We start from the raw sequence: 20977 nt of genomic DNA on the forward strand, positions 1-20977 counted from the left end.
CTCAAATCAGGCCGGGTACACGGGGAGCAGGTGTATTGGTTTCTGTTCTTGCAGTAGAAATTTACCTTGAAACTGAGTTACTTTTCTATATTTCTGAGTCTGAATGGGTCACTGACCTTGTAGCTATAACGTTGCACGAGGTTACTCAGTTCATTTTGTTTTGTGATTCCTCTTTACAGGAGTCATGAAACACCTTTGATTTCCAGGAAGTTTAATATTCATAGTAGTTTTTAGAATCTTGAAGCAGCACAGGGCATCTGCAGCTCTCTAATAGCATTAACATTACTTTCCATATGAAAAAGCCTTAAAGACATTAAGAAGTTCATATTCTGTCCTGTAGAGGTTTCCAATAAAACCAGATTTCTCAGACTTGAACCAAAAACCAATGTTTAGGCAGCACTTATGTTAACCACACTATTGACTTTGTTTTCATATATTCCCTGCTATATAAAACAATGATGATTTCTATTCAATTCAATTCAATTCAGTCTTATTTATATAGCAACAAATAACAAACAGTGGCCTCAAGGTGCTTTATATTGTAAGGTTAAGACCCTACAATAATTACAGAGAAAACCTAACAATCAAAATGACCCCCTATGAGCAGCACTTGGTGACAGTGGGAAGGAAAAACTCCCTTTTAACAGGAAGAAACCTCCAGCAAAACCAGGCTCAGGGAGGGGGGGTCATCTGCCATGACTGGATGGGACTGAAGGGAAAGAGACAAGACAAAAGACTAATAATATTAATAAGATTAATAATAACTAATGATTAAATGTAGAGTGGTTTAAGTGGATGGATTAAGTAAATAAATGATAAATGGATTATCATCTTCATGCATCATGGGAACCCCCCAGCAGCCTAGGTCTATAGCAGCATAACAAAGGGATGGTTCAGGGTCACCTGATCCAACCCTAACTATAAGCGTTATCAAAAAGTTGAGCTTAATCTTAAAAATAGAGAGGGTGTCTGTCTCTCAAATCCAAACTGGGAGCTGGTTCCACAGAAGAGGGGCCTGAAAGCTGAAGGCTCTGCCTCCCATTCTCCTTTTAACACACTAGCAGCCACAAGTAATCCAGCTGTCTGAGAGTGAAGTGCTCTATTGGGGTATTACGATACCATGACTACAGTTCAGCTTCAGCATTCAGTAGATTGAGTAGAAAAGCGCTATATAAGAACTAGTCCATTTACCATTCAGCTTTTAATACTATTATCTCTTCCACACTCACCACCAAGTTGGATGAAGAAGAAGGACTCCATCCATCCTCGTGTGACTGGATCTCCAACTTCCTAACAGACAGACCACAAATAGTGCGGTTGGGCAATCATGTCTCATCCACCCTCACCTTCAGCACTGGTGCCCCCTAGGGCTGCGTCCTGAACCCCCTGCTTTACTCACTATACACCCATGACTGCGTAGCCACTTCCAGCTCTACCACCATTGTGAAGTTTGCTGACGATACCGTAGTGGTGGGCCTGATCTCAGACAATGATGAGAAGGCCTACCTGGAGGAGCTTAAACACCTAGAAAACTGGTGCCAGGACAATGAGCTTATGCTTAATGTCAGCAAGACAAAGGAGCTGATTGTGGGCTGCAGCAAGAGGCAGGAGCAGTGCTATCAGCCTGTTCAGATCAATGGAGCCATAGAAAGAGTAGACAGCTTCAAGTACCTTGGAGTACACATCTTGCAGGACCTGTTGTGGTCTTGCCACACCAGCTCCACAGCAAAGAAGGCTCGCCAGCATCTCTACCACCTCAGACATCCAAGAGACTTTAGACTTCCTTTCAAGGTACTGTGGAATTCCTACACCAGCACCATTGAAAGCATCCTCATGGAGAACATGTTAAGTCATGAGGACACAGAGAATAGAGCTGTGTTTAAATCCCTTTCACAGTTTGTGTCCTACATAACAGATTCAAGCTGAGAGCATTTATTAGGATAAAAATTTACATTGGAATAACGTTTCTATTCTCATGTATTATATATAGAGGTTCAGTTAGCTTTACACAAAAATAGCAGGTAGAAACATCCTCCAAAGAGCTACTTTTACTTTCTTACTTTGAGTACATTTTAGAGCCTGTACTTTTTTACTTTTACTTAAGTAAAGAAGTTGAACCAGTACTTTGTATTTTTTAACACAAGTACTTGGACTTCTACTTAAGTACAGAATGTCAGTACTTTTGCCACCTCTGATTATTTGCTTGAGCCACTACTTATTAATTAATTTCCTGCAATTTACTATTAAGCATGGTCATTTTGTTCATAGAGTAAAAAATAATCATAGTCTGGTTTGGGAACAGCACCAAGAAGGACAGACAAGCTCGTCAAAGAGTGGTGGGTTCATTGAGCATCGTTCAGACTGAACTTCCTGACCTGCATCTACTACAGGTGGTGCCAGACCAAAGCCAGAAAGATCATGAAAGACCCAAGCCATCCCAACTATGGACTCTTGTCTCTGTTGAGGTCAGGGAAGCACTTTTGCTCCCTGAAGACTAACAGAGAGAGGCTGAGGATGAGCTTCTTTCCATAGGCTATTATGGCCCTGAATCAGAACAGCCCGGGAAACGTTAGACGGGAAACCGGGAAAAAGGTCGCGCGCGTCGATTTGACTTTCAGAAAGAAAATAAAGGAAAGAAAAGAAAGCTTCAGAATGTTAAATTTAAGGAAATATTGAGAGAAAGGTTCGTTTAATGCGAAAAGCATTACTCTTCATTTCAGGCACGTTCAGCCTCCGTTTAAGGCTTCAGCCTTCATCTCAAGCGTTTTAATAGAGGTATTACACAGTTGTACTTTTTTCCTCTTTAATTTGTTGAAATCATAGGCAATGTGTTTACCCTAAGGTATTTTGTATTATATAATTTTATATTATTATATATTGTTATATTGCATTATATAGCCCTGCCCTGAACAATAAAGAAATATCTGTTTAACTTCGAGTGTTTCTTTTCCTCGTTTGCAGCCGCTTACTAACAATCATGAATTAGGATACGGGCCTAATGTGTGAACAAAGTATCATGAAATAGATTACTTTAACATATTTTGCTTTTAAAATGGAGTTGAGTAAAATGTATATTTTTTAGGCTATAAGGATCGGCCAGTTTTTCAAAAGACGATTCACAGCGAACCTACTTTAACCCTCAGACACGGTGTTATAAATTTGCTGTTGCCAGAAGGGCAATGACCAAGTCATAGTGCATTACTCAAGGCCCTGTGTTATGTCATATTATAGTGTAGTACGGTAGTTAACTTTTCAATGACTATTACAGCGTTCCACTGGTGGAGATATAGTGCAACAGATGTCGCCACGACAGCGTGGCTGAGCCTTTATCAATGCTGTGGAGATGAACCGTATTGTTTTGCACCAGCAGTTGTAAAATATCTTGGTATAATTCCATGAACAACGCAGGAATATTCGAATTATATTTGTTAAGGGAGTGTTGAGGAACGATACAACACCGCATAGCTCGAGCACTCGAATACCGAGATGTAGGTTTTATTGCATTAATCAAGCCAACGTTGCCCCTACTGGGCATAAGAGGACATAGCTGAAAGCTACCTCTACAATATCAGAATAGGTTAAGGCCGACACAGGCTACAGAAGGCCTAATTAAAATAAAATTTAAAAAAAAACTTTTTCCCAGTTTCCCGGGAAATGGTTCTGATCGCATTTCCCGGGAATCCCGGGATTAAACTCTAGCCTAGAAGTAATAAATGTGTAAATTAGCTTTTCAGGATTACTCTGAGAAAGGATGTTTCTAATTCTGGAAATATTGCGCAAATGCAAAAGAAAAAGTAGTTCTACTATTTGTTTAATATGTGCACTGAAGGAAATATCCTGGTCAATAACAACTCTAAGATTCCTCACAGTGTTACTGGAGGCCAAGGAAATACCATCACAAGTAAATGTCTAGTTAGACACTGTTTCTAAGATTTGTGGGGCCAAGTTCAGTTTCATCTGAATTTAGGAGCAGGAAATTAGAGGTCATACTGGACTTTTTGTCTTTAAGACATTCCTGCAGTTTAACTAATTGATGCGTGTCGTGTTCATGGATAGATAGAGCTGGGTATGATCTGCATAACAATGAAAATGTATGCAATGCTTTGTAATAATCAGGGTTATTATAGTTAACGAAAACGAACGAAATAACAAAAACTGAAATTGAAAAAACACTGTCGTTAACTGAAATAAATAAAAACTAAAATTTAAAGGAAAAAACGATTAACCAACTAAAGCTGTATTGTGAGTTTAAAAAACTAACTAAAACTAACTAAAATTATAGATAAAATGACCTTCCTTTTCATGTTTGTCATTTTATTTAAAAGCCTTGTGGATTGATCATTTTTCCGCTCTCTGAGTTTAAGCTGCGAGCGCCGTCGGGCCGCTGTGTGCGTGCGCGCCGGTCCGCAAAGTAATGGCAGCGATTCAGTAATTTCCGTATTTTCAGATGGCAACCCTACTCACAAATGTCAGCAAATTCCTGGAGGGAGCTGCTAAAACTGTCAGAATGGACGCGAGGGAATGACGAAAGTGTAAAAACAGGGACAAATATGTTTGCAGTCAAAAAACTGAGCACAAAGAGCGAGGACCACACACCCAGCTACAAGCAGAAATGCGGCATGAGGTCGGACACATATGGAGCATCTAACCAAGCTAGCTCCAAAGCAGAAGCTGTTGTTAATCTGCTGAACTGACGCTGAACTTTATTGGGAGTTTATTGTAGAATTTATTGAGTTTGGGAGTTCATGTTTTTTTTGTTTCTCCCTGTTGATGTTCATGTGTGTCCTTATTATTACACACATTTAGCACGTAATGCTGCTGTCTGTGAACAGTTGGTTGTTGAATATATTTCTTTAAACGGGACCTTTTGTTGAGTTTTTATTACACAAGAGTTACTCTTGTACCTTGAATCTTAAACCTGACAAAGTATGAAAAACTAAAACTAATACTGAAACTAACGAAACTAAACTAAAACTAAGCAATAAACCAAAAATAAAAACGAGCAAAACTGCTCTGAAAACTAATTAAAACTAACTGAATCAGAGAAAAAAAAAGTAAAAACTAACTAAAACTAAACGATAATGTAAAATCCAAAACTATTATAACCCTGGTAATAATACTGCTTAAAGGAAGGATGGTGTGTGTGTGTGTGTGTGTGTGTGTGTGTGTGTGTGTGTGTGTGTGGGACAAATTTATGCTCCCTACTTTGCGGGAACAGTTTGGGGATGGCTCCTTCCTGTTCCAGCATGACTGCACACCAGTGCACAAAGCAGCTCCATAAAGACATGGATGAGCCAGTTTGGTGTGGAAGAACGGAAATATTATACATATATTAAAATGAGAGTCTGAATATATAGAATGAAACTTGAATATATAGAATGAAAGTCTGAATATATTTAATGAAAACTGACGTCACGGAAGCTCTTGCGCCCTCTAGTGTTTTCGTTACATAAAGCACATAATGTCGCTACAAGAAATGGCACTATGAGTCAATCTGCAGGGAATTTAGTGGCAGAAATCCTAAATAATGAGTAGCTAATTAATACCCTGGCAAATGCATGAACTGGCCAACATAATACTAGCAGCAGTATTCCTTATCGTACTACTGATTAAGAGTTTTATTCAGTGAATCTCTCAGGTCAGACAGCTCCTGCGTATCAAGCTAACATTAAGCAGAACATGCCTTCCACATCCACATCTCAGATTCTAGACAGGGCCTGTTGTTGTGGAGGGTGCCTGTGCATGTTCTGCATAATGTTAGCTTGCATGCAGGAGTTGTTTGACCTGAACGGTTCGCTGCATTTGGTCTTCAATTCAATTCAATTCAATTCAATTTTATTTATACAGCGCCAAATCACAACAAACTGTCACCTCAAGGCGCTTTGTATTGTGGGTAAAGACCCTACAATAATACAGAGAAAACCCAACAGTCAAAACGACCCCCTATGAGCAAGCACTTGGCGACAGTGGAAAGGAAAAACTCCCTTTTAACAGGAAGAAACTTCCAGCAGAAACTTCCAGCCTGGTTCTGCTGGTTCCAGCAGAACCAGGCTCAGGGAGGGGCAGTCATCTGCCGCGACCGGTTGGGCTGAGGGGAGAGAAAGACATGCTGTGGAAGAGAGCCAGAGATTAATATCAATTAATGATTAAATGCAGAGTGGAGTATAAACAAAGTAAATAAGGTGAATGAGAAACAGTGCATTATGTGAACCCCCCAGCAGACTAGGCCTATAGCAGCATAACTAAGGGATGGTTCAGGGTCACCTGATCCAGCCCTAACTATAAGCTTTATCATAAAGGAAAGTTTTAAGCCTAATCTTAAAAATAGAGAGGGTGTCTGTCTCCCGAATCCAAGCTGGAAGCTGGTTCCACAGAAGAGGCGCCTGAAAGCTGAAGGCTCTGCCTCCCATTCTACTCTTAAGTATCCTAGGAACCACAAGTAAGCCAGCAGTCTGAGAGCGAAGTGCTCTATTGGGGTGATATGGTACTATGAGGTCTTTGAGATAAGATGGTGCCTGATTATTCAAGACCTTGTATGTGAGGAGAAGAAGTTTAAATTCTAGTCTAGATTTAACAGGGAGCCAATGAAGAGAAGCCAATATGGGAGAAATATGCTCTCTCTTTCTAGTCCCTGTCAGGACTCTAGCTGCAGCATTTTGGATCAGCTGAAGGCTTTTCAGGGAGCTTTTAGGACAGCCTGATAATAATGAATTACAATAGTCCACCCTAGAAGTAATAAATGCATGAATTAGCTTTTCAGCATCACTCTGAGAAAGGATGTTTCTAATTTTAGAAATATTGCGCAAATGCAAAAAAGCGGTCCTGCATATTTGTTTAATATGTGCATTGAAGGACATATCCTGGTCAAAAATGACTCCAAGATTTCTCACAGTGTTACTGGAGGCCAAAGTAATGCCATCCAGAGTAAGTATCTGGTTAGACACCATGTTTCTAAGATTTGTGGGGCCGAGAACAAGAATTTCAGTTTTATCTGAATTTAGAAGCAGGAAATTAGAGGTCATCCAGGCCTTAATATCTTTAAGACATTCCTGCAGTTTAACTAATTGATGTGTGTCATCTGGCTTCATTGATAGGTAAAGCTGAGTATCATCTGCATAACAATGAAAATTGATGCAGTGCTTTCTAATAATACTGCCTAAGGGAAGCATGTATAATGTAAATAAAATTGGTCCTAGCACAGAACCCTGTGGAACTCCATAATTAACCTTAGTGTGTGAAGAAGACTCCCCATTTACATGAACAAATTGGAGTCTATGAGATAAATATGATTCAAACCACTGCAGTGCAGTACCTTTAATACCTATAGCAAGCTCTAATCTCTGTAATAAAATGTTATGGTCAACAGTATCAAAAGCTGCACTGAGGTCCAACAGGACAAGAACAGAGATGAGTCCACTGTCAGAGGCTCTAAGAAGATCATTTGTAACCTTCACTAATGCTGTTTCTGTACTGTGATGAATTCTGAAACCTGACTGAAACTCTTTAAATAAACCGTTCCTCTGCAGATGATCAGTGAGCTGTTTTACAACTACTCTTTCAAGAGTCTTTGAGAGAAAAGGAAGGTTGGAGATTGGCCTATAATTAGCTAAGACAGCTGGGTCAAGTGATGGCTTTTTAAGTAGAGGTTTAATTACAGCCACCTTGAAGGTCTGTGGTACATAGCCAACTAATAAAGACTGATTGATCATTTTTAAGATTGAAGCATCAATAATTGGAAAGACTTCTTTGAACAGTCTAGTAGGAATGGGATCTAACAAACATGTTGCTCGTTTGGAGGAAGTAACTATTGAAGTTAACTCTGAAAGATCAAATGGAGCAAAAGAGTCTAAACAAATACCAGCAGTGCTGAAAGCAGCCGAACATGAAGAATAATCTTTGAGATGGTTATGAATATTTTTTTCTCTAATGTCTAAAATTTTATTTGTAAAGAAATCCATGAAGTCACTACTAGTTAACGTGAAAGGAATACTCGGCTCTACAGAGCTCTGACTCTTTGTCAGCCTGGCTACAGTGCTGAAAAGAAACCTGGGGTTGTTCTTATTTTCTTCAATTAATGATGAATAGTAAGATGTCCTAGCTTTACGGAGGGCTTTTTTATAGAGCAACAAACTCTTTTTCCAGGCTAAATGAGCATCTTCTAATTTAGAGAGACACCATTCCCTCTCCAGCTTTCGGGTTATCTGCTTTAAGCTGTGCGTTTGTGAATTATACCACGGAGTCAGGCACTTCTGATTTGAAGCTTTCCTTTTCAGAGGAGCCACAGTATCCAAAGTTATACGCAGTGAGGATGTAAAACTATTGACGAGAAAATCGACCTCACTGGGAGCAGAGTTTAGGTAGCTGCTCTGCACTGTGTTGGCACTGAAGAGCATAACAATGAAGGAATTAGATCCTTAAACTTAGTTACAGCACTTTCAGAAAGACTTCTACTGTAATTAAACTTATTCCCCACTGCTGTGTAATCCATTAAAGTAAATGTAAATGTTACTAAGAAATGATCAGACAGGAGGGGGCTTTCAGGGAATACTGTTAAGTCTTCAGTTTCTATGCCATATGTTAGGACAAGATCCAGAGTATGATTAAAGTGGTGGGTGGGCTCCTTTACATTTTGAGAGAAGCCAATTGAATCTAACAATAGATTAAATGCAGTGTTGAGGCTGTCATTCTCAGCATCTACATGGATGTTAAAATCACCCACTATAATTATTTTATCTGAACTGAGCACTAAATCAGATAAAAAGTCTGAGAAATCAGACAGAAACTCTGAGTAAGGACCAGGTGGACGATAGATAATAACAAATAAAACAGGTTTTTGATTTTCCCAATTAGGATGGACAAGACTAAGAGTCAGGCTTTCAAAAGAATGAAAACTTTGTCTGGGTCTTTGATTAATTAATAAGCTGGAATTGAAGATTGCAGCTAATCCTCCTCCTCGACCTGTGCTTCGAGCATTCTGACAGTTACTGTGACTCGGGGGTGTTGATTCATTTAAACTAACATATTCATCCTGCTGTAACCAGGTTTCTGTAAGGCAGAATAAATCAATACGTTGATCAATTATTAAATCATTTACTAATAGGGACTTGGAAGAGAGAGACCTAATGTTTAACAATCCACATTTAATTGTTTTATTCTTTTGGTGCAGTTGATGAAGCTGTATTATTTATTGTTTTTGAATTTTTATGCTTAAATAGCTTTTTGCTGATTTTAGCTTTGGTTTTTGGTGGTCTGGGAGCAGGCACCGACTCTATGGGGATGGGGTTTTTGAGGGGATGGCAGGAGGAGAAAAGCGGCAGAGAGGCGTGTAAGACTGCAACTCTGCTTCCTGGTCTCAACCCTGGGTAGTCAGTTTTTAGGAGGGTTAATAAATTTGGCCAGATTTCTAGAAATGAGAGCTGTTCCATCCAAAGTGGGATGGATGCCGTCTCTCCTAACAAGACCAGGTTTTCCCCAGAAACTTTGCCAGTTATCTATGAAGCCCACGTCATTTTTTGGACACCACTCAGACAGCCAGCGATTCAAGGAGAACATGCGGCTAAACATGTCACTCCTGGTCTGATTGGGGAGGGGCCCAGAGAAAACTACAGAGTCCGACATCGTTTTTGCAAAGTTACACACCGAGTCAATATTAATTTTAGTGACCTCCGACTGGCGTAACCGGGTGTCATTACTGCCGACGTGAATAACGATCTTACCAAATCTACGATTAGCCTTAGCCAGCAGTTTCAAATTTCCATGAATGTCGCCTGCTCTGGCCCCTGGAAGACATTTGACTATGGTCGCCGGTGTCTCTAGCTTCACGTTTCTCAAAACAGAGTCGCCAATAACCAGAGTTTGTTCCTCGGCGGGTGTGTCGCCGAGTGGAGAAAAACGGTTAGAGACGTGAACAGGTTGGTGGTGTACCCGGGGCTTCTGCTTAGGACTACGCTTCCTCCTCACCGTCACCCAGCTGGCCTGTTTTCCCTGCTGCTCGGGATCTGCTGGGGGGGAGCTAACGGCGGCTAAGCTACCATGGTCCGCACCCGCTACAGGGGCCTGGCTAGATGTAGGATTTTCCAGGGTGCGGAGCCGAGTGTCCAATTCAGAAAGCCTGGCCTCCAGAGCTACAAACAGACTACATTTATTACAAGTACCGTTACTGCTAAAGGAGGCCGAGGAGTAACTAAACATGTGACACCCAGAGCAGGAAAGTGCAGGAGAGACAGGAGAAGAAGCCATGCTGGTAGTGAGTCGGCTAAGGGCTAAGCTACTAGTTGAGCTAAGCTAGCGAATTTCTAAAAACAAATAAAGTGAGTAATGTGAATACAGGTGATTCAGCAAAGAGTATGCTATTTAATGTAGGTGAAGATTACACTAAAATATGTTATTATCCAGATAAATCGAGTTATACAGATATAACAGCTAACAGACAGCAAAACACTGTGCTCCGAAACAGGAACAGGAAGTGATACCTTCTTCCATGATGAAACAGTGAAGATGAACTGCAGATTGAGTGATAGTGCCACTTCTTGTAGCGACATTATGTGCTTTACGTAACGAAAACACTAGATGGTGCAGGAGCTCCCGTGACGTCAGTTTTCGTTCAATATATTCAGACTTTCATTCAATATATTCAAATTTTCATATATAAAACACACAACAAATTTCATATATATATATATATATATATATATATATATATATTATATATAACATATATATATATATAATATATATATATATAGAGAGAGAGAGAGAGAGAGAGAGACAAAGACAAAGCAGTTCTTCATTATTATTTACTGATAAGTGTGTACAGTCCACACAGAAAGAATGCCTGTATTTGCAAAGACAAATATAAAGTTATTCGATCTGCTTGGCGATAGGAATGGCTTCCATCTGCAGGATGTAATCACTGACACAGGTGGGCATGTAGGACAGTGGCAGCCAAAAAAGCTTGGCGTCCCATCCAGGCGAGTAACGAGTACGAGGCCGGACAGCAGCCACGGCATGTTCCATGCAGTGGACCACCTTCATCAGGTCTGCATCACTCATCTTGGGAACTTTGTCTGATACCACTGCTAATGCTAAAAAGGCCAAAAAAAAAAAAAATATGACATGAGAACAAAAAAAATGACTAAACAAACACAAACAGGGTTAAGAAAAGGGATGAGCCACACATACCCTTCTGTAGATATTCATTTCCATAGTCATCTCGAACCTCCTGTGGAAGTTTCTCCCACACCATTTTAACATTTTTGCCCAGGATTTCAGAGTTGGTCACATTTGTTTTGAAGAATCCTGGCTCAATGCAGAGGACCTTGACACCAAAAGGTGCCATATTTATCCTAAGAAAGACACTTCATTTTGTCAGCTGCAATCCAAGAAATGTTTCAATCATACAAATATTTTGTGAGTTCTATTTACCTTAGGCTGTCATTGAATGCTTCAACACCAAACTTTGAGACAGTATATGGGCCCCCAGAAGCACTGATCCTCCCAAACACACTGGCTACATTCACCACCCTTCCCCTGGCCTTTTTTATGAGTGGTAGGACGCTCAGGGTCACACCAATCACCCCATTCAGGTTCACATCCAGCATGGATTTGTAATCATCGAGAGTCAGCCAGTCACATGGGGCAGAGGGAACGGAGACGCCTGCATTGTTCACTACAGCCCATAGGCCTAAAAGAATGAGTAATTTTAAATCATCATATATTCAGTGCTTGGTTCAGTTTTTTGTCTTTTCTGAAAAACCTGAAAAACCATAGGTCATTTTTTCAAGAGGGTGAATATATTTAAAGGTGATACATTTTCAATAATGACAGTACACCCCCTCCTCGTGCCAACACAAGAATGGATAAAACAAACTAAAACTAACAGACCAAAATATCAAATATTTTTTTTTCTGAAGGCCAAGAAGAAGAAGAAGATGATCAAAAAGTCTACAATAAATGTTTAATGTGATGTTGTGAAAGAGACAGACCAAGGACACTGTCAGCATCATTCTTGACAGTGGTGCATGTGATTTATTTCTTGTCATGAAAGAGCTTTCTTCTGTGATTGACAGCTGTTTACCGTGAAATAAGGGTGGGAGATAAATCTTCAAAACTACATCACGATATTTCAAGAAAATCAGTGATAACTATCTCGGATGATATAGGAAAAAAAAATACTGGACGTTTCATTGATGCTCGCAGGCAGCAGCATTTCCAGCCTCTGTTTACAACAATCTAAACTTGCCATTCAAATTTGACTCATTTATTTGATTTGCTACTTACAAGCACAAATCAGTTTGCCCAATTGCGCGCTCTCTAGTCACAAATTCAACAATTTGCACGCTTTGACTTTTGCAAGAACCCGAAGAGAACAAGCAAACTCCACACAGAAAGGCCCCACCAGATGATGGATTTAAACCCAGGAAGTTCTTGGTATAAGTTAACAGTGCTAACCACCATGCCATGATGCTGTCCTTTGATATTTTTATATCATGTAGAAATATGCACTGATATGGTTGCACACAGCCCTACTGGGAAATATTTAGTTAATGCAGCCAACAACTTATTCTATTTGCCAACTGACACAAAAAAGTTCAGCCTCTAGAGAAGCAGTTATTGGTTTTTAGTGCTGCTGGAAAACAGATGTCACAAACGTCAGTAGCATTCAACCTCTGTGGGAAAGCAGCTATTTAAATGTAGTGCAGATATTTCGACAAAATAAGACTTACCACGTGCCCCCACTGTATCCCTAATCATTGCTGCAACTTTGGCAATGCTGTCCTGAGATCTAACATTCAAGTGAGTTGTGATCAGGTTGCTGGAGCAGGACTTCTTCAGCTCCTCCTCTCCTCTCTCGGTGAAACATGAGGCAATCACTCGGAACCCCTGCTTGTCCAGATGCTGGGCCAGAAGGTTCCCGAAGCCGCTGTCACATCCTGTGATGTAAACATACCTGTTGTTCTTGTCAGAGACCCTGGGGAGCTCTCTGACCCAGCGGTACAGGTAGTAGAGAACCACCAGGCCCAGAAGGTACAAGTACATGACTGGAAGGACAGAGTTAAATTACTGGTTGTGCAATAAAGTGAGCAGAGTAAGCTACATTATGCAAAACGCTGTTTGGTAAGGCTGGATCCCAGCTGACCCTCCCTGTTTTACATGGTATTTTATCCTGCTCTCTTATTCACAGTGTACCATAGCAGGCAGCTCTGCATGTTTTGGCAGGTGCCTTTCCTGACACAATCCCAGAGGCATCCTCCTCCCAGGATATTTTGTTTCTATTCACTGAGCAGTTTGCAGCACATTTTGCTACCATTTCCTTTACTGATAGCACTACTTCTGTTTACTCCTCTGATAAAAGGAATTAATAAAATCTTATCACAGACTGTGATATTGACGCACTCCCTCTACCATAACAAGTCCTCATTCAGTGAAGAGTGGTTTATGAGGAACATGTGCTCTATAGCTGATCAGGTTTAAGTGCTAATTTATTAAATTATCCAAGACCAAATTTCATTAAATTAGTTAAAGCACTACCTGAAGAATTAGTTTCCAACTTAAAAATAATAATACCACAGATGCTAGGTTGGATGGAGATCTGGGGAATTTTCGAGGCCATGCCAACACCTCAAACTTGTGGCTGTTCTCCTCAAACGATTTTTCCACCCATTTTTGCTTTGTTGCAGGGCACATTATCCTGCTGAAAGAGGCCACAGCCATCAGGGAATTCTGATTCCATGAAAGGGTGTATATGCTCTGCACCATGGATGGTAGGACCCAAGGTTTCCCAGCAGAACATTGTCCAGGTAAGCAATATGCACACGTGATGTAAAAGAAAATGTGATTCACCAGTCTGGGTCACCTTCTTCTTCTTGCGTCGTGGTCCAGGTCTGATGCTAACGTGCACATTGTTGGCACCTTCAGCGGGTGACAAAAGTCTGCACCCTGACTGGTCTTTGGCTATGCAGCCTCATACACAACAATCTGTGATGCGCTGTGTATTCTGACACCTTTCTGTACAGCTGCTCATCTGTTGCATCGGACCACATCGGCTAGCCTTCACTTCCCATGTGCAGCAATGAACCTAATTATGTAGGTCACCCAGGAAGGGGTCTCCATGGACTATGATGTCAAAGACAACATTGTGATCGGTACAGAGATTAGGAAGCAGGTGGAAGGGAGGCTGGAGAAGTGGAAGCAAGACAGAATGCAGGCGTGTGAATGAGACAGTGAAGAAGCAAGAAGTACAGATAGTAAAAGCAGATGAGTTTAAATATCTGGGGTCAACCATCCAAACCAACGGACAGTTCAGAAGAGAGGTGAAGAAGAGAGTGGGCATCGAGTGTCAGGGGTGATTTATCACAGAAGAATGGCAGAAGAGTGAAAGGGAAGGTTTACAAGATAGTAGTGAGATCTACCATGATGCAGAGTACATGCAGAAGGTTGGTGTGACAGAGGAGGATGCTAGGGATAGTGTGAGAGGGAGGCAGATGATCCGCTGTGGAGACCCCAAAAGTGAGTGACAGAAGGAAGAAGACGAGAATTCTTCCAAAGCAGCAACTCAACTAAAGGCCTTTATACTCAGTTTAAAGGATTTCAACCCTGGAAAAGTTGTTTGATAAGAAACCATCTCATGGACAAGTTATTCCCCACAAGACAAAAGAAATTTCACATTTTACACAAGTTTGATGAAAAAAAAAATCTATTCATAGAGTCAGAATTATGTATTTAAATTTCCCTATTACTACTGAAAAGGAGTTTTCATAAAAAACTTGCGCCAACAGAGTCCCAAAGAGCTATTAGCTGAAAACTTGCCACATCTCAGCTTGGTGTCCAGAGTGCCCTTGAAAATTTGAGCACAATGGAAGAGAAAAGATGTGGCAGCCTAAGAAACTACTGACAGCAAATGAACAATATCTGAAAGTCATGTTTACTTGTACAGGAGGAGTACATCAAAACAGTGACAGTTGCAGAGGTCACGTCTGTTGTGTTGAACATGAAACAGGAATTACTGAGCTAAAATCCGGTCAGAATGAGTGTGTCACAGGTTCATCTAGTTGGAGCACAGGAGAGGCCAAAAAGTGATTTATGGTATTTGCCTGTTTTCAAACTGTTCTAAATGACTTGCTGGCCTTTAATCTGTTAAACGTATGTTATCAAGTCATTTTGAGTCAGAAATATCAGAAAGAAGAAGATTCAATCACTTTTTTTTTTTTGCCAAAGTGACTTTTATCCATCATTTATCCAGCTAAAAAGGTATCACTGACATAATTTTGCAATAAATATAACATCACAACTATATAAATATATTTGAAGTCGCCAATAAGGACTGTGTTGATTATAATGTTGGTACAATAAGGCAGACTTAAAAAGAATGCTGCTGACTGCAGTCTATTTACAAATATATGTAAATATATTACACAGAAAAACGCTGGCACGCTCAGCGCGGAGGTCACAGGCGAGAGTTCGAAGTACACGGAGTTTCCACCCTTCTGTGAGACAGATGTTTAAGCCTCCGCCAAAACTAGTGAAAACGTGAAAGTTTTCATTTACCCAGCTTTTTGACTCATGGCAGTAATCGTGCTGACAAAATGGGACATAATAACCCGGGAACTCTTACCTGCTGTGCTGAGGATTCCGTCGACTGTTACCGGTGCTCGCGCAGTTCTGAAGCGTTAAAGTACTGCTTGTGAAAGAGGTACTCCCCCCCCCCTCCCCCGCCTACAGGAAATATTCTGCTCGGACCGACCGGAAACTCCTGCAGGCGTCAGTAATGTGAGCAGAGCACCCGGAGCCGATATCAGATAACGGGGCTGCTTTAATCTGCTCACTTGTCACAAGCGATCGCTGCGCATGTTTCATTTGGATATTCTTATACTAAGGGGATTTGTGTCTCTGGCTGGAATCGAACCGGCGACCTTTCGCTTGCCAAACGAATGCGTGGACAGTGACAGTAGTTCGAAACTACTCTGCACAAATTACAGCATAAAACTTAATGCCCCTTCATTTCAGAAACACACACACACACACACACACACACACACACAAAAAAAAAAAAACTGCAACTCCAGCGATGGCGTTTTCACCATTTAACGTCATTGCATTCAGAAGCCAGTGGTTTTCAGGCTGATGACATAGCACTTTAAAATATGACAGTGACGCTGCTTCTTAATTCAGAAAACAAGCAAATAATCAAACCAAAGAAACCGTGTGGGCAGTCGCTCATAAGGTGATGGATGCAGTTCTTCAGCTTTTGTTAGATCTAATGAAACACCGTCAGGGAGCACATCGATATACCTGTGTACACGCAACTTTTTCATGTATTACTAAATGACTCAGAATATCCACAAAATCATCAGGCTGCCGTATATGACAACTCTAAAAGAAAAAAGACTTAAATGTTATATTATTGCACATATTTTAAACCTACATGCAGCATAGTAAGCATTTTCTCAATAATTGTTGTCCAAAACAGACAAACAAACAAAAAAACCCACTAAGATTGCATTTTTAATCTTTTATTCGCCATGAGAATCAAAATTCTCCCTAATTCTTCCTAACTTCGTGCAATACATGATCAAATTAATATTGTGTCCTAAGTAATATATTATCATTCGATAATGAGTGTGAAAAACCCTCACTGCAAAGGAGACAATCCTTCCGCAGGTTCACTGATTTTGTTACGACTTTAGTTTGATCGTCAAATATTTTTTCAAAACAAAACAAGATTAGACTCACCTTCAGCTGTGTTTAAAATCTGATCACCACCAACAAATGCCAGCTGCTCAGTGCAGCACATGCAAAAGTATTTGCAGTCACATGGTCCGGTCTTGCATTCTGATTGGTTCTAGGGACATGGAGGCATTTATGGGCAATGGGAAGTCGCAATTTAATGCTTTTGATAATTCAGACTAAACAGAGACCGGTATTTACTTGGTTATGACGATTGATTGGCGTATAGTACCCACGGCAGTACTATTCAAGGGGGCTGGATGGAAAGCTCTGGTGGGCTGGATATGGCCCGCGGACCACCAGTTGACGTTCCCTGTTTTACGGGATGTCATCAAAGCCATGGAAAAAATAAAATAAAATCATTGGCCACCCCCTGCCCTCCCTGGACGTTATGGCTACCTCACATAGGGTGTCTATATGATGTCTATGTTTGTTTCATTAATGTGCTTTTGTATGTCTTATCAGTCTTTTTTATTGATGATGTGTGTGTTTGTCGCATCACCAAAGAGCTGCACTTTTTAAAATTTCATTGTATGCTGGCCTTACAATGACAATAACGCTTTCTAATTTAATCTAATCTAATCTAATCTAATCTAATCTAATCTAATCTAATCACTTATCAGCAGTTGCAGACTACAGTCTGTTTAGAAATTGTGTGGAGATTTCAAACTATGCAGATTTATGGAGATGGCATACATTTTTATTAATTTTGGTATATGAAGTTTTTGGTTCAGTTAAAAAAAAACTCGAAAGATGAGCAAGAAATGTAGATGAAGAAAGGAAGGGACCTCACAGAGAGTGCTTACAGAGTTCTGTGCTACCCCCCTGTGAACAACTGTGTCAAAGATGGCTCATGGGGCCCACAGGTGTTGCTCACTGGCAAGCTAATAAATAGTGTGCTGGAAGTACTTTTGAATGTGTGCAGGAATCTGCAAAGGTTTATTCATTATCTCTTTGTGTGTATGAGTAGATTTAGCAGTATAGAATCTCCAAATCTGTCTTCAGATCAGTGTGGATTTGCAAATCCACTGCCTGTTGCACATTGGTATGCTCTGTACATTTAGTGGATTTCATCAGTGCAAGGGGCGCTAATTATATACAAAGAACAAATGCTAAGACACAAAAGGGCCTGGTCCATGTGCATTGGATACCAGGCTACAACCACAGCAATAAAGATAAGGGGTAAAGGTCTGCTCAGGTGGCAGATCAAAAGTTCAGCCTTATCAGAGAAAACAACAAGTGGCCACAGGAACAGTAGGTCACACTGCAGGGGCCGGGGAGCTTCAGTTGTCTCTCATTCTTGGGACACGACTTCACTGCTGGATCTTTGCACAGAATCTGTTTGTGTGTTTCCTGGCATTTGTTGAGCTGATAGAAACATTGCATTTGAGATAACATGCCACAACACGTCACTCCACTTACACTACCAAGTACCAAGACACTGAAGTACCACAACCACAACTTACAGACATCTGGACTTGTGTTATGAATGATGCATCAATTATATGGTTGCTTCTTTCATCGCTTTGTATGCAGTGTCAGCGCATACACCAGTAAGACTGACTTTTATGTGTTATTGTTCCCTCCATTTAGGCTCGAATCAAGTTTGACCTTTGGAGGCGCGCACGCGCGCACACACACACACGCACGCACACACACACACACCCATACAGGTATATCAGTGTAAACTCCTTGCTGACACTGATATATTCACTCTCTACTATGCAACAGGTTTCCACTGATGCTAAGAAACAACTTTGGGAAAAAGTGTGTGTATGTGTGAGATACCTCCTACTTAGCTGCTACTCGGGCAGCCGCCGCTCTGGCATTCCCTGTAGAAACGAGGTCATGACTCTTAGTAAGAGCTTGACACTTACACACAGCAACAGCTTTTGGCAGAAGGAAAGCATCCAGCCCTGCAGCCGCTTTGTCACGATGTAGAATAAATTCCAAAAACTTCCCGTGTCTCCATAATGCACCGAAATTACGCAATACTCCAAAAATGTGCCTAGAATCAGTGTAAATTGTAACTATTTTAACTTCAGCCAATTTACATGTTTCAGTGAGTCAACCCTCTGAACCCTGCGCGGTAATCACAATCCAATGAAATTTTCTCTGAGAAGATTTATCAATTCCACCCATATAATCTTTTCCTCTGAACATTTTCCTGTTTTTTTTTTAATCCCTGTGTTCTGCCTCATTCTTCCACATATTTAATGATTTCTTGTGATTCGCAATTTCAGCAAACTCCTGTCTTTTCTTTTCTTTTAAAATTCTTGTTTTTTGCTTTTATCTCTTTTACTTTGAAATCTATTTTCTCTTCCAGCTGCATCAGCTGTCTCATGCTAAACTGTCACTGTTCCTCATTGTGGAAACCCAAAGTGTTTTACCCAAACATGCATAACACTGACAGCTCTGTCCCCATATGGGATACATGAAATATACCACCTCATTAGGGTTCAGGTTTTCTTTACCAGACTTGTTTCCCACCTTCACAAATGTCCAGTTTCTCTATCTGGCACGCCTAATCTTTTATTCTGCTTGCTCTCGATTCTAGACGCGATCGTCACTGCGGCTCCAAACTGTTTTTCACCACGATTTGCCTGAGCAGTCATTACAGCGAGGAGGATCCGGTCCTCAATTATTGTCCCTCTTTGAAAATAATTCCCTTTCTTACTGGAACACTGGGATTACTCGGCCCTGTAATGACCTCTAGACCAGATGTGAACATAGAGAAACTGTCATTTTTGTGCCTTTATGCTTTTCTACTTTTTCCCAACCCCCACTCCCTCCAAATTATGATTTTAATTTATTTCAGATGTCTCACTGTTCAAGAACAACAGTGGAGACGGTCTGGGCTGCAAGTGGTTGGCCTTGTCATCTCTCAACTATGCGGAAGGCTGGAAAATCAGACTTCCAAAATGATCAGTCACCTCTGTCTCACACCAGACTCAGCCACAGGATTCCACTTTTCTGATACCCATATACTGTTGTGGAAATCTGAAATAAATCGATCTACACAAACAGGCTGACTTTTGTGAGGGGTGAAACAACAGCACAGAGTGCAGCAGCAGTCTGCGTGGCATTTGACAAAGAATAATAACAAGCTTATATCATTTACAGGAACACGCTGTCCACCCGCCATGGTCACAGAACGTAATCAGAACATTTTGTTCAAAGGTTAACTTGTACAGATGAGTATATTTTGCAACAAACTACTACAAAGCCTTCTGCAGTAGCCAGCTGCAGTATGTGATTTAGTATTGTCATTCTAAACACACCGACTAGATGGGAGAACATGCTGCTTTAAAACCTGTATATACCTTTCAGCATTCAATTCAATTTTATTTAAATAGCACCAAATCACAACAAACAGTTGCCTCAAGGTGCTTTATATTGTAAGGTAAAGACCCTACAATAATTAGAGAAAACCCAACAGTCTGATAGGTTCAGATCATTTTAATAACTCAGAGAACAAACACACAACTCTTTTGAACTTGCGCAACACTGCACGAAAAGAGGCATATCCGTCCCCGTATACTGACGCGGGCGCACCTAGTTTTCGTCAGCTTTCGTCAGCATACGGGGCAGCGCATATTCGTTCGCCTGAGATGGATATGGTCGTTTACGTACCACCAGAAGCAGCGGGGGGTAGAGGTACGGGGGGAGCCGGCAGGCGCGAGGTGTTAACGACTCCACTTTACATATGAATAGCAGCGCCTCAAGCCGAAGCAGCGGCAAGAGACCCACGTGGCTTCTCAGTCATTGGATGATAAAAATGACATCACAGTTCAGTATTCACATGTGATTGGTTGGTAGATCTTTTTTTTTTTTTTTTTTCTTTTTCTTTTTTTTCTAGCCTGTCATGTCTGGCAGTTTTCGCACTCAGAATATGATCCGAATACGCTGGTGTACCAAACAGATTTGCTTTTCCAAGAATAGCTCTTTAAGTTTTACAATAGGCTACTCTTGTTAGCATGTATTTAGTTTGTATTTTGATTTTATTTTATTTATTTATACCAGGCGTGACAGGCAGAAAGGAAAGGGTACAAAAAGGAGTGAGAAAGAAAAACAAAAACAAAACAAAGGTGAGAAAAGAATAATCAAAGAATGATATCCACATATCTACACCTGCACACACATACGCATACACCCATACACACACATAATCCTGCTGTTGCTTGCAAGTAATGTGTGTATGTGCCTCTGTCATGGAACGTACTCACCAATGGAGGCAAGAAACTGCAATCCT

General features: G+C 40.7%; 1 protein-coding gene across 2 annotated transcripts; it reads right to left on the reverse strand.

The window, feature by feature from the left end:
- Nucleotides 1–10749: 10749 nt before the first annotated feature.
- On the reverse strand, nucleotides 10750–16784 carry LOC115792614 (retinol dehydrogenase 7-like). 2 transcript variants are annotated; one of them, XM_030747228.1, is made up of 5 exons: nucleotides 16732–16784; nucleotides 12726–13040; nucleotides 11425–11683; nucleotides 11182–11345; nucleotides 10750–11084 (listed from the first exon to the last, which is right to left on the reverse strand). In XM_030747228.1, the coding sequence occupies exons 2-5, from the start codon at nucleotides 13036–13038 to the stop codon at nucleotides 10861–10863; spliced, it is 960 nt and encodes a 319-aa protein (XP_030603088.1). In that variant the 5' UTR covers nucleotides 13039–13040; nucleotides 16732–16784; the 3' UTR covers nucleotides 10750–10860. The 2 variants fall into 2 exon arrangements, with proteins under 2 accessions (XP_030603088.1, XP_030603080.1); XM_030747220.1 differs by lacking the exon at nucleotides 16732–16784 and adding an exon at nucleotides 15614–15748.
- Nucleotides 16785–20977: the final 4193 nt, after the last annotated feature.

Source organism: Archocentrus centrarchus, chromosome 2 (genome assembly GCF_007364275.1).
Source record: "Archocentrus centrarchus isolate MPI-CPG fArcCen1 chromosome 2, fArcCen1, whole genome shotgun sequence".
In the NCBI taxonomy this organism is placed as follows: Eukaryota; Metazoa; Chordata; class Actinopteri; order Cichliformes; family Cichlidae; genus Archocentrus; species Archocentrus centrarchus.

Bases quoted from the DNA above. Each gene is read 5' to 3' on its own strand.
- LOC115792614 (XM_030747228.1), bottom strand. From the start codon at position 13,038: ATGTACTTGTACCTTCTGGGCCTGGTGGTTCTCTACTACCTGTACCGC. The intron at 11,684-12,725 runs GTAAGTCTTATT...TCATTCTTTTAG, and splicing joins GGATACAGTGGGGGCACGTG to GCCTATGGGCTGTAGTGAAC. The intron at 11,346-11,424 runs GTAAATAGAACT...TGTCTTTCTTAG, and splicing joins GCATTCAATGACAGCCTAAG to GATAAATATGGCACCTTTTG.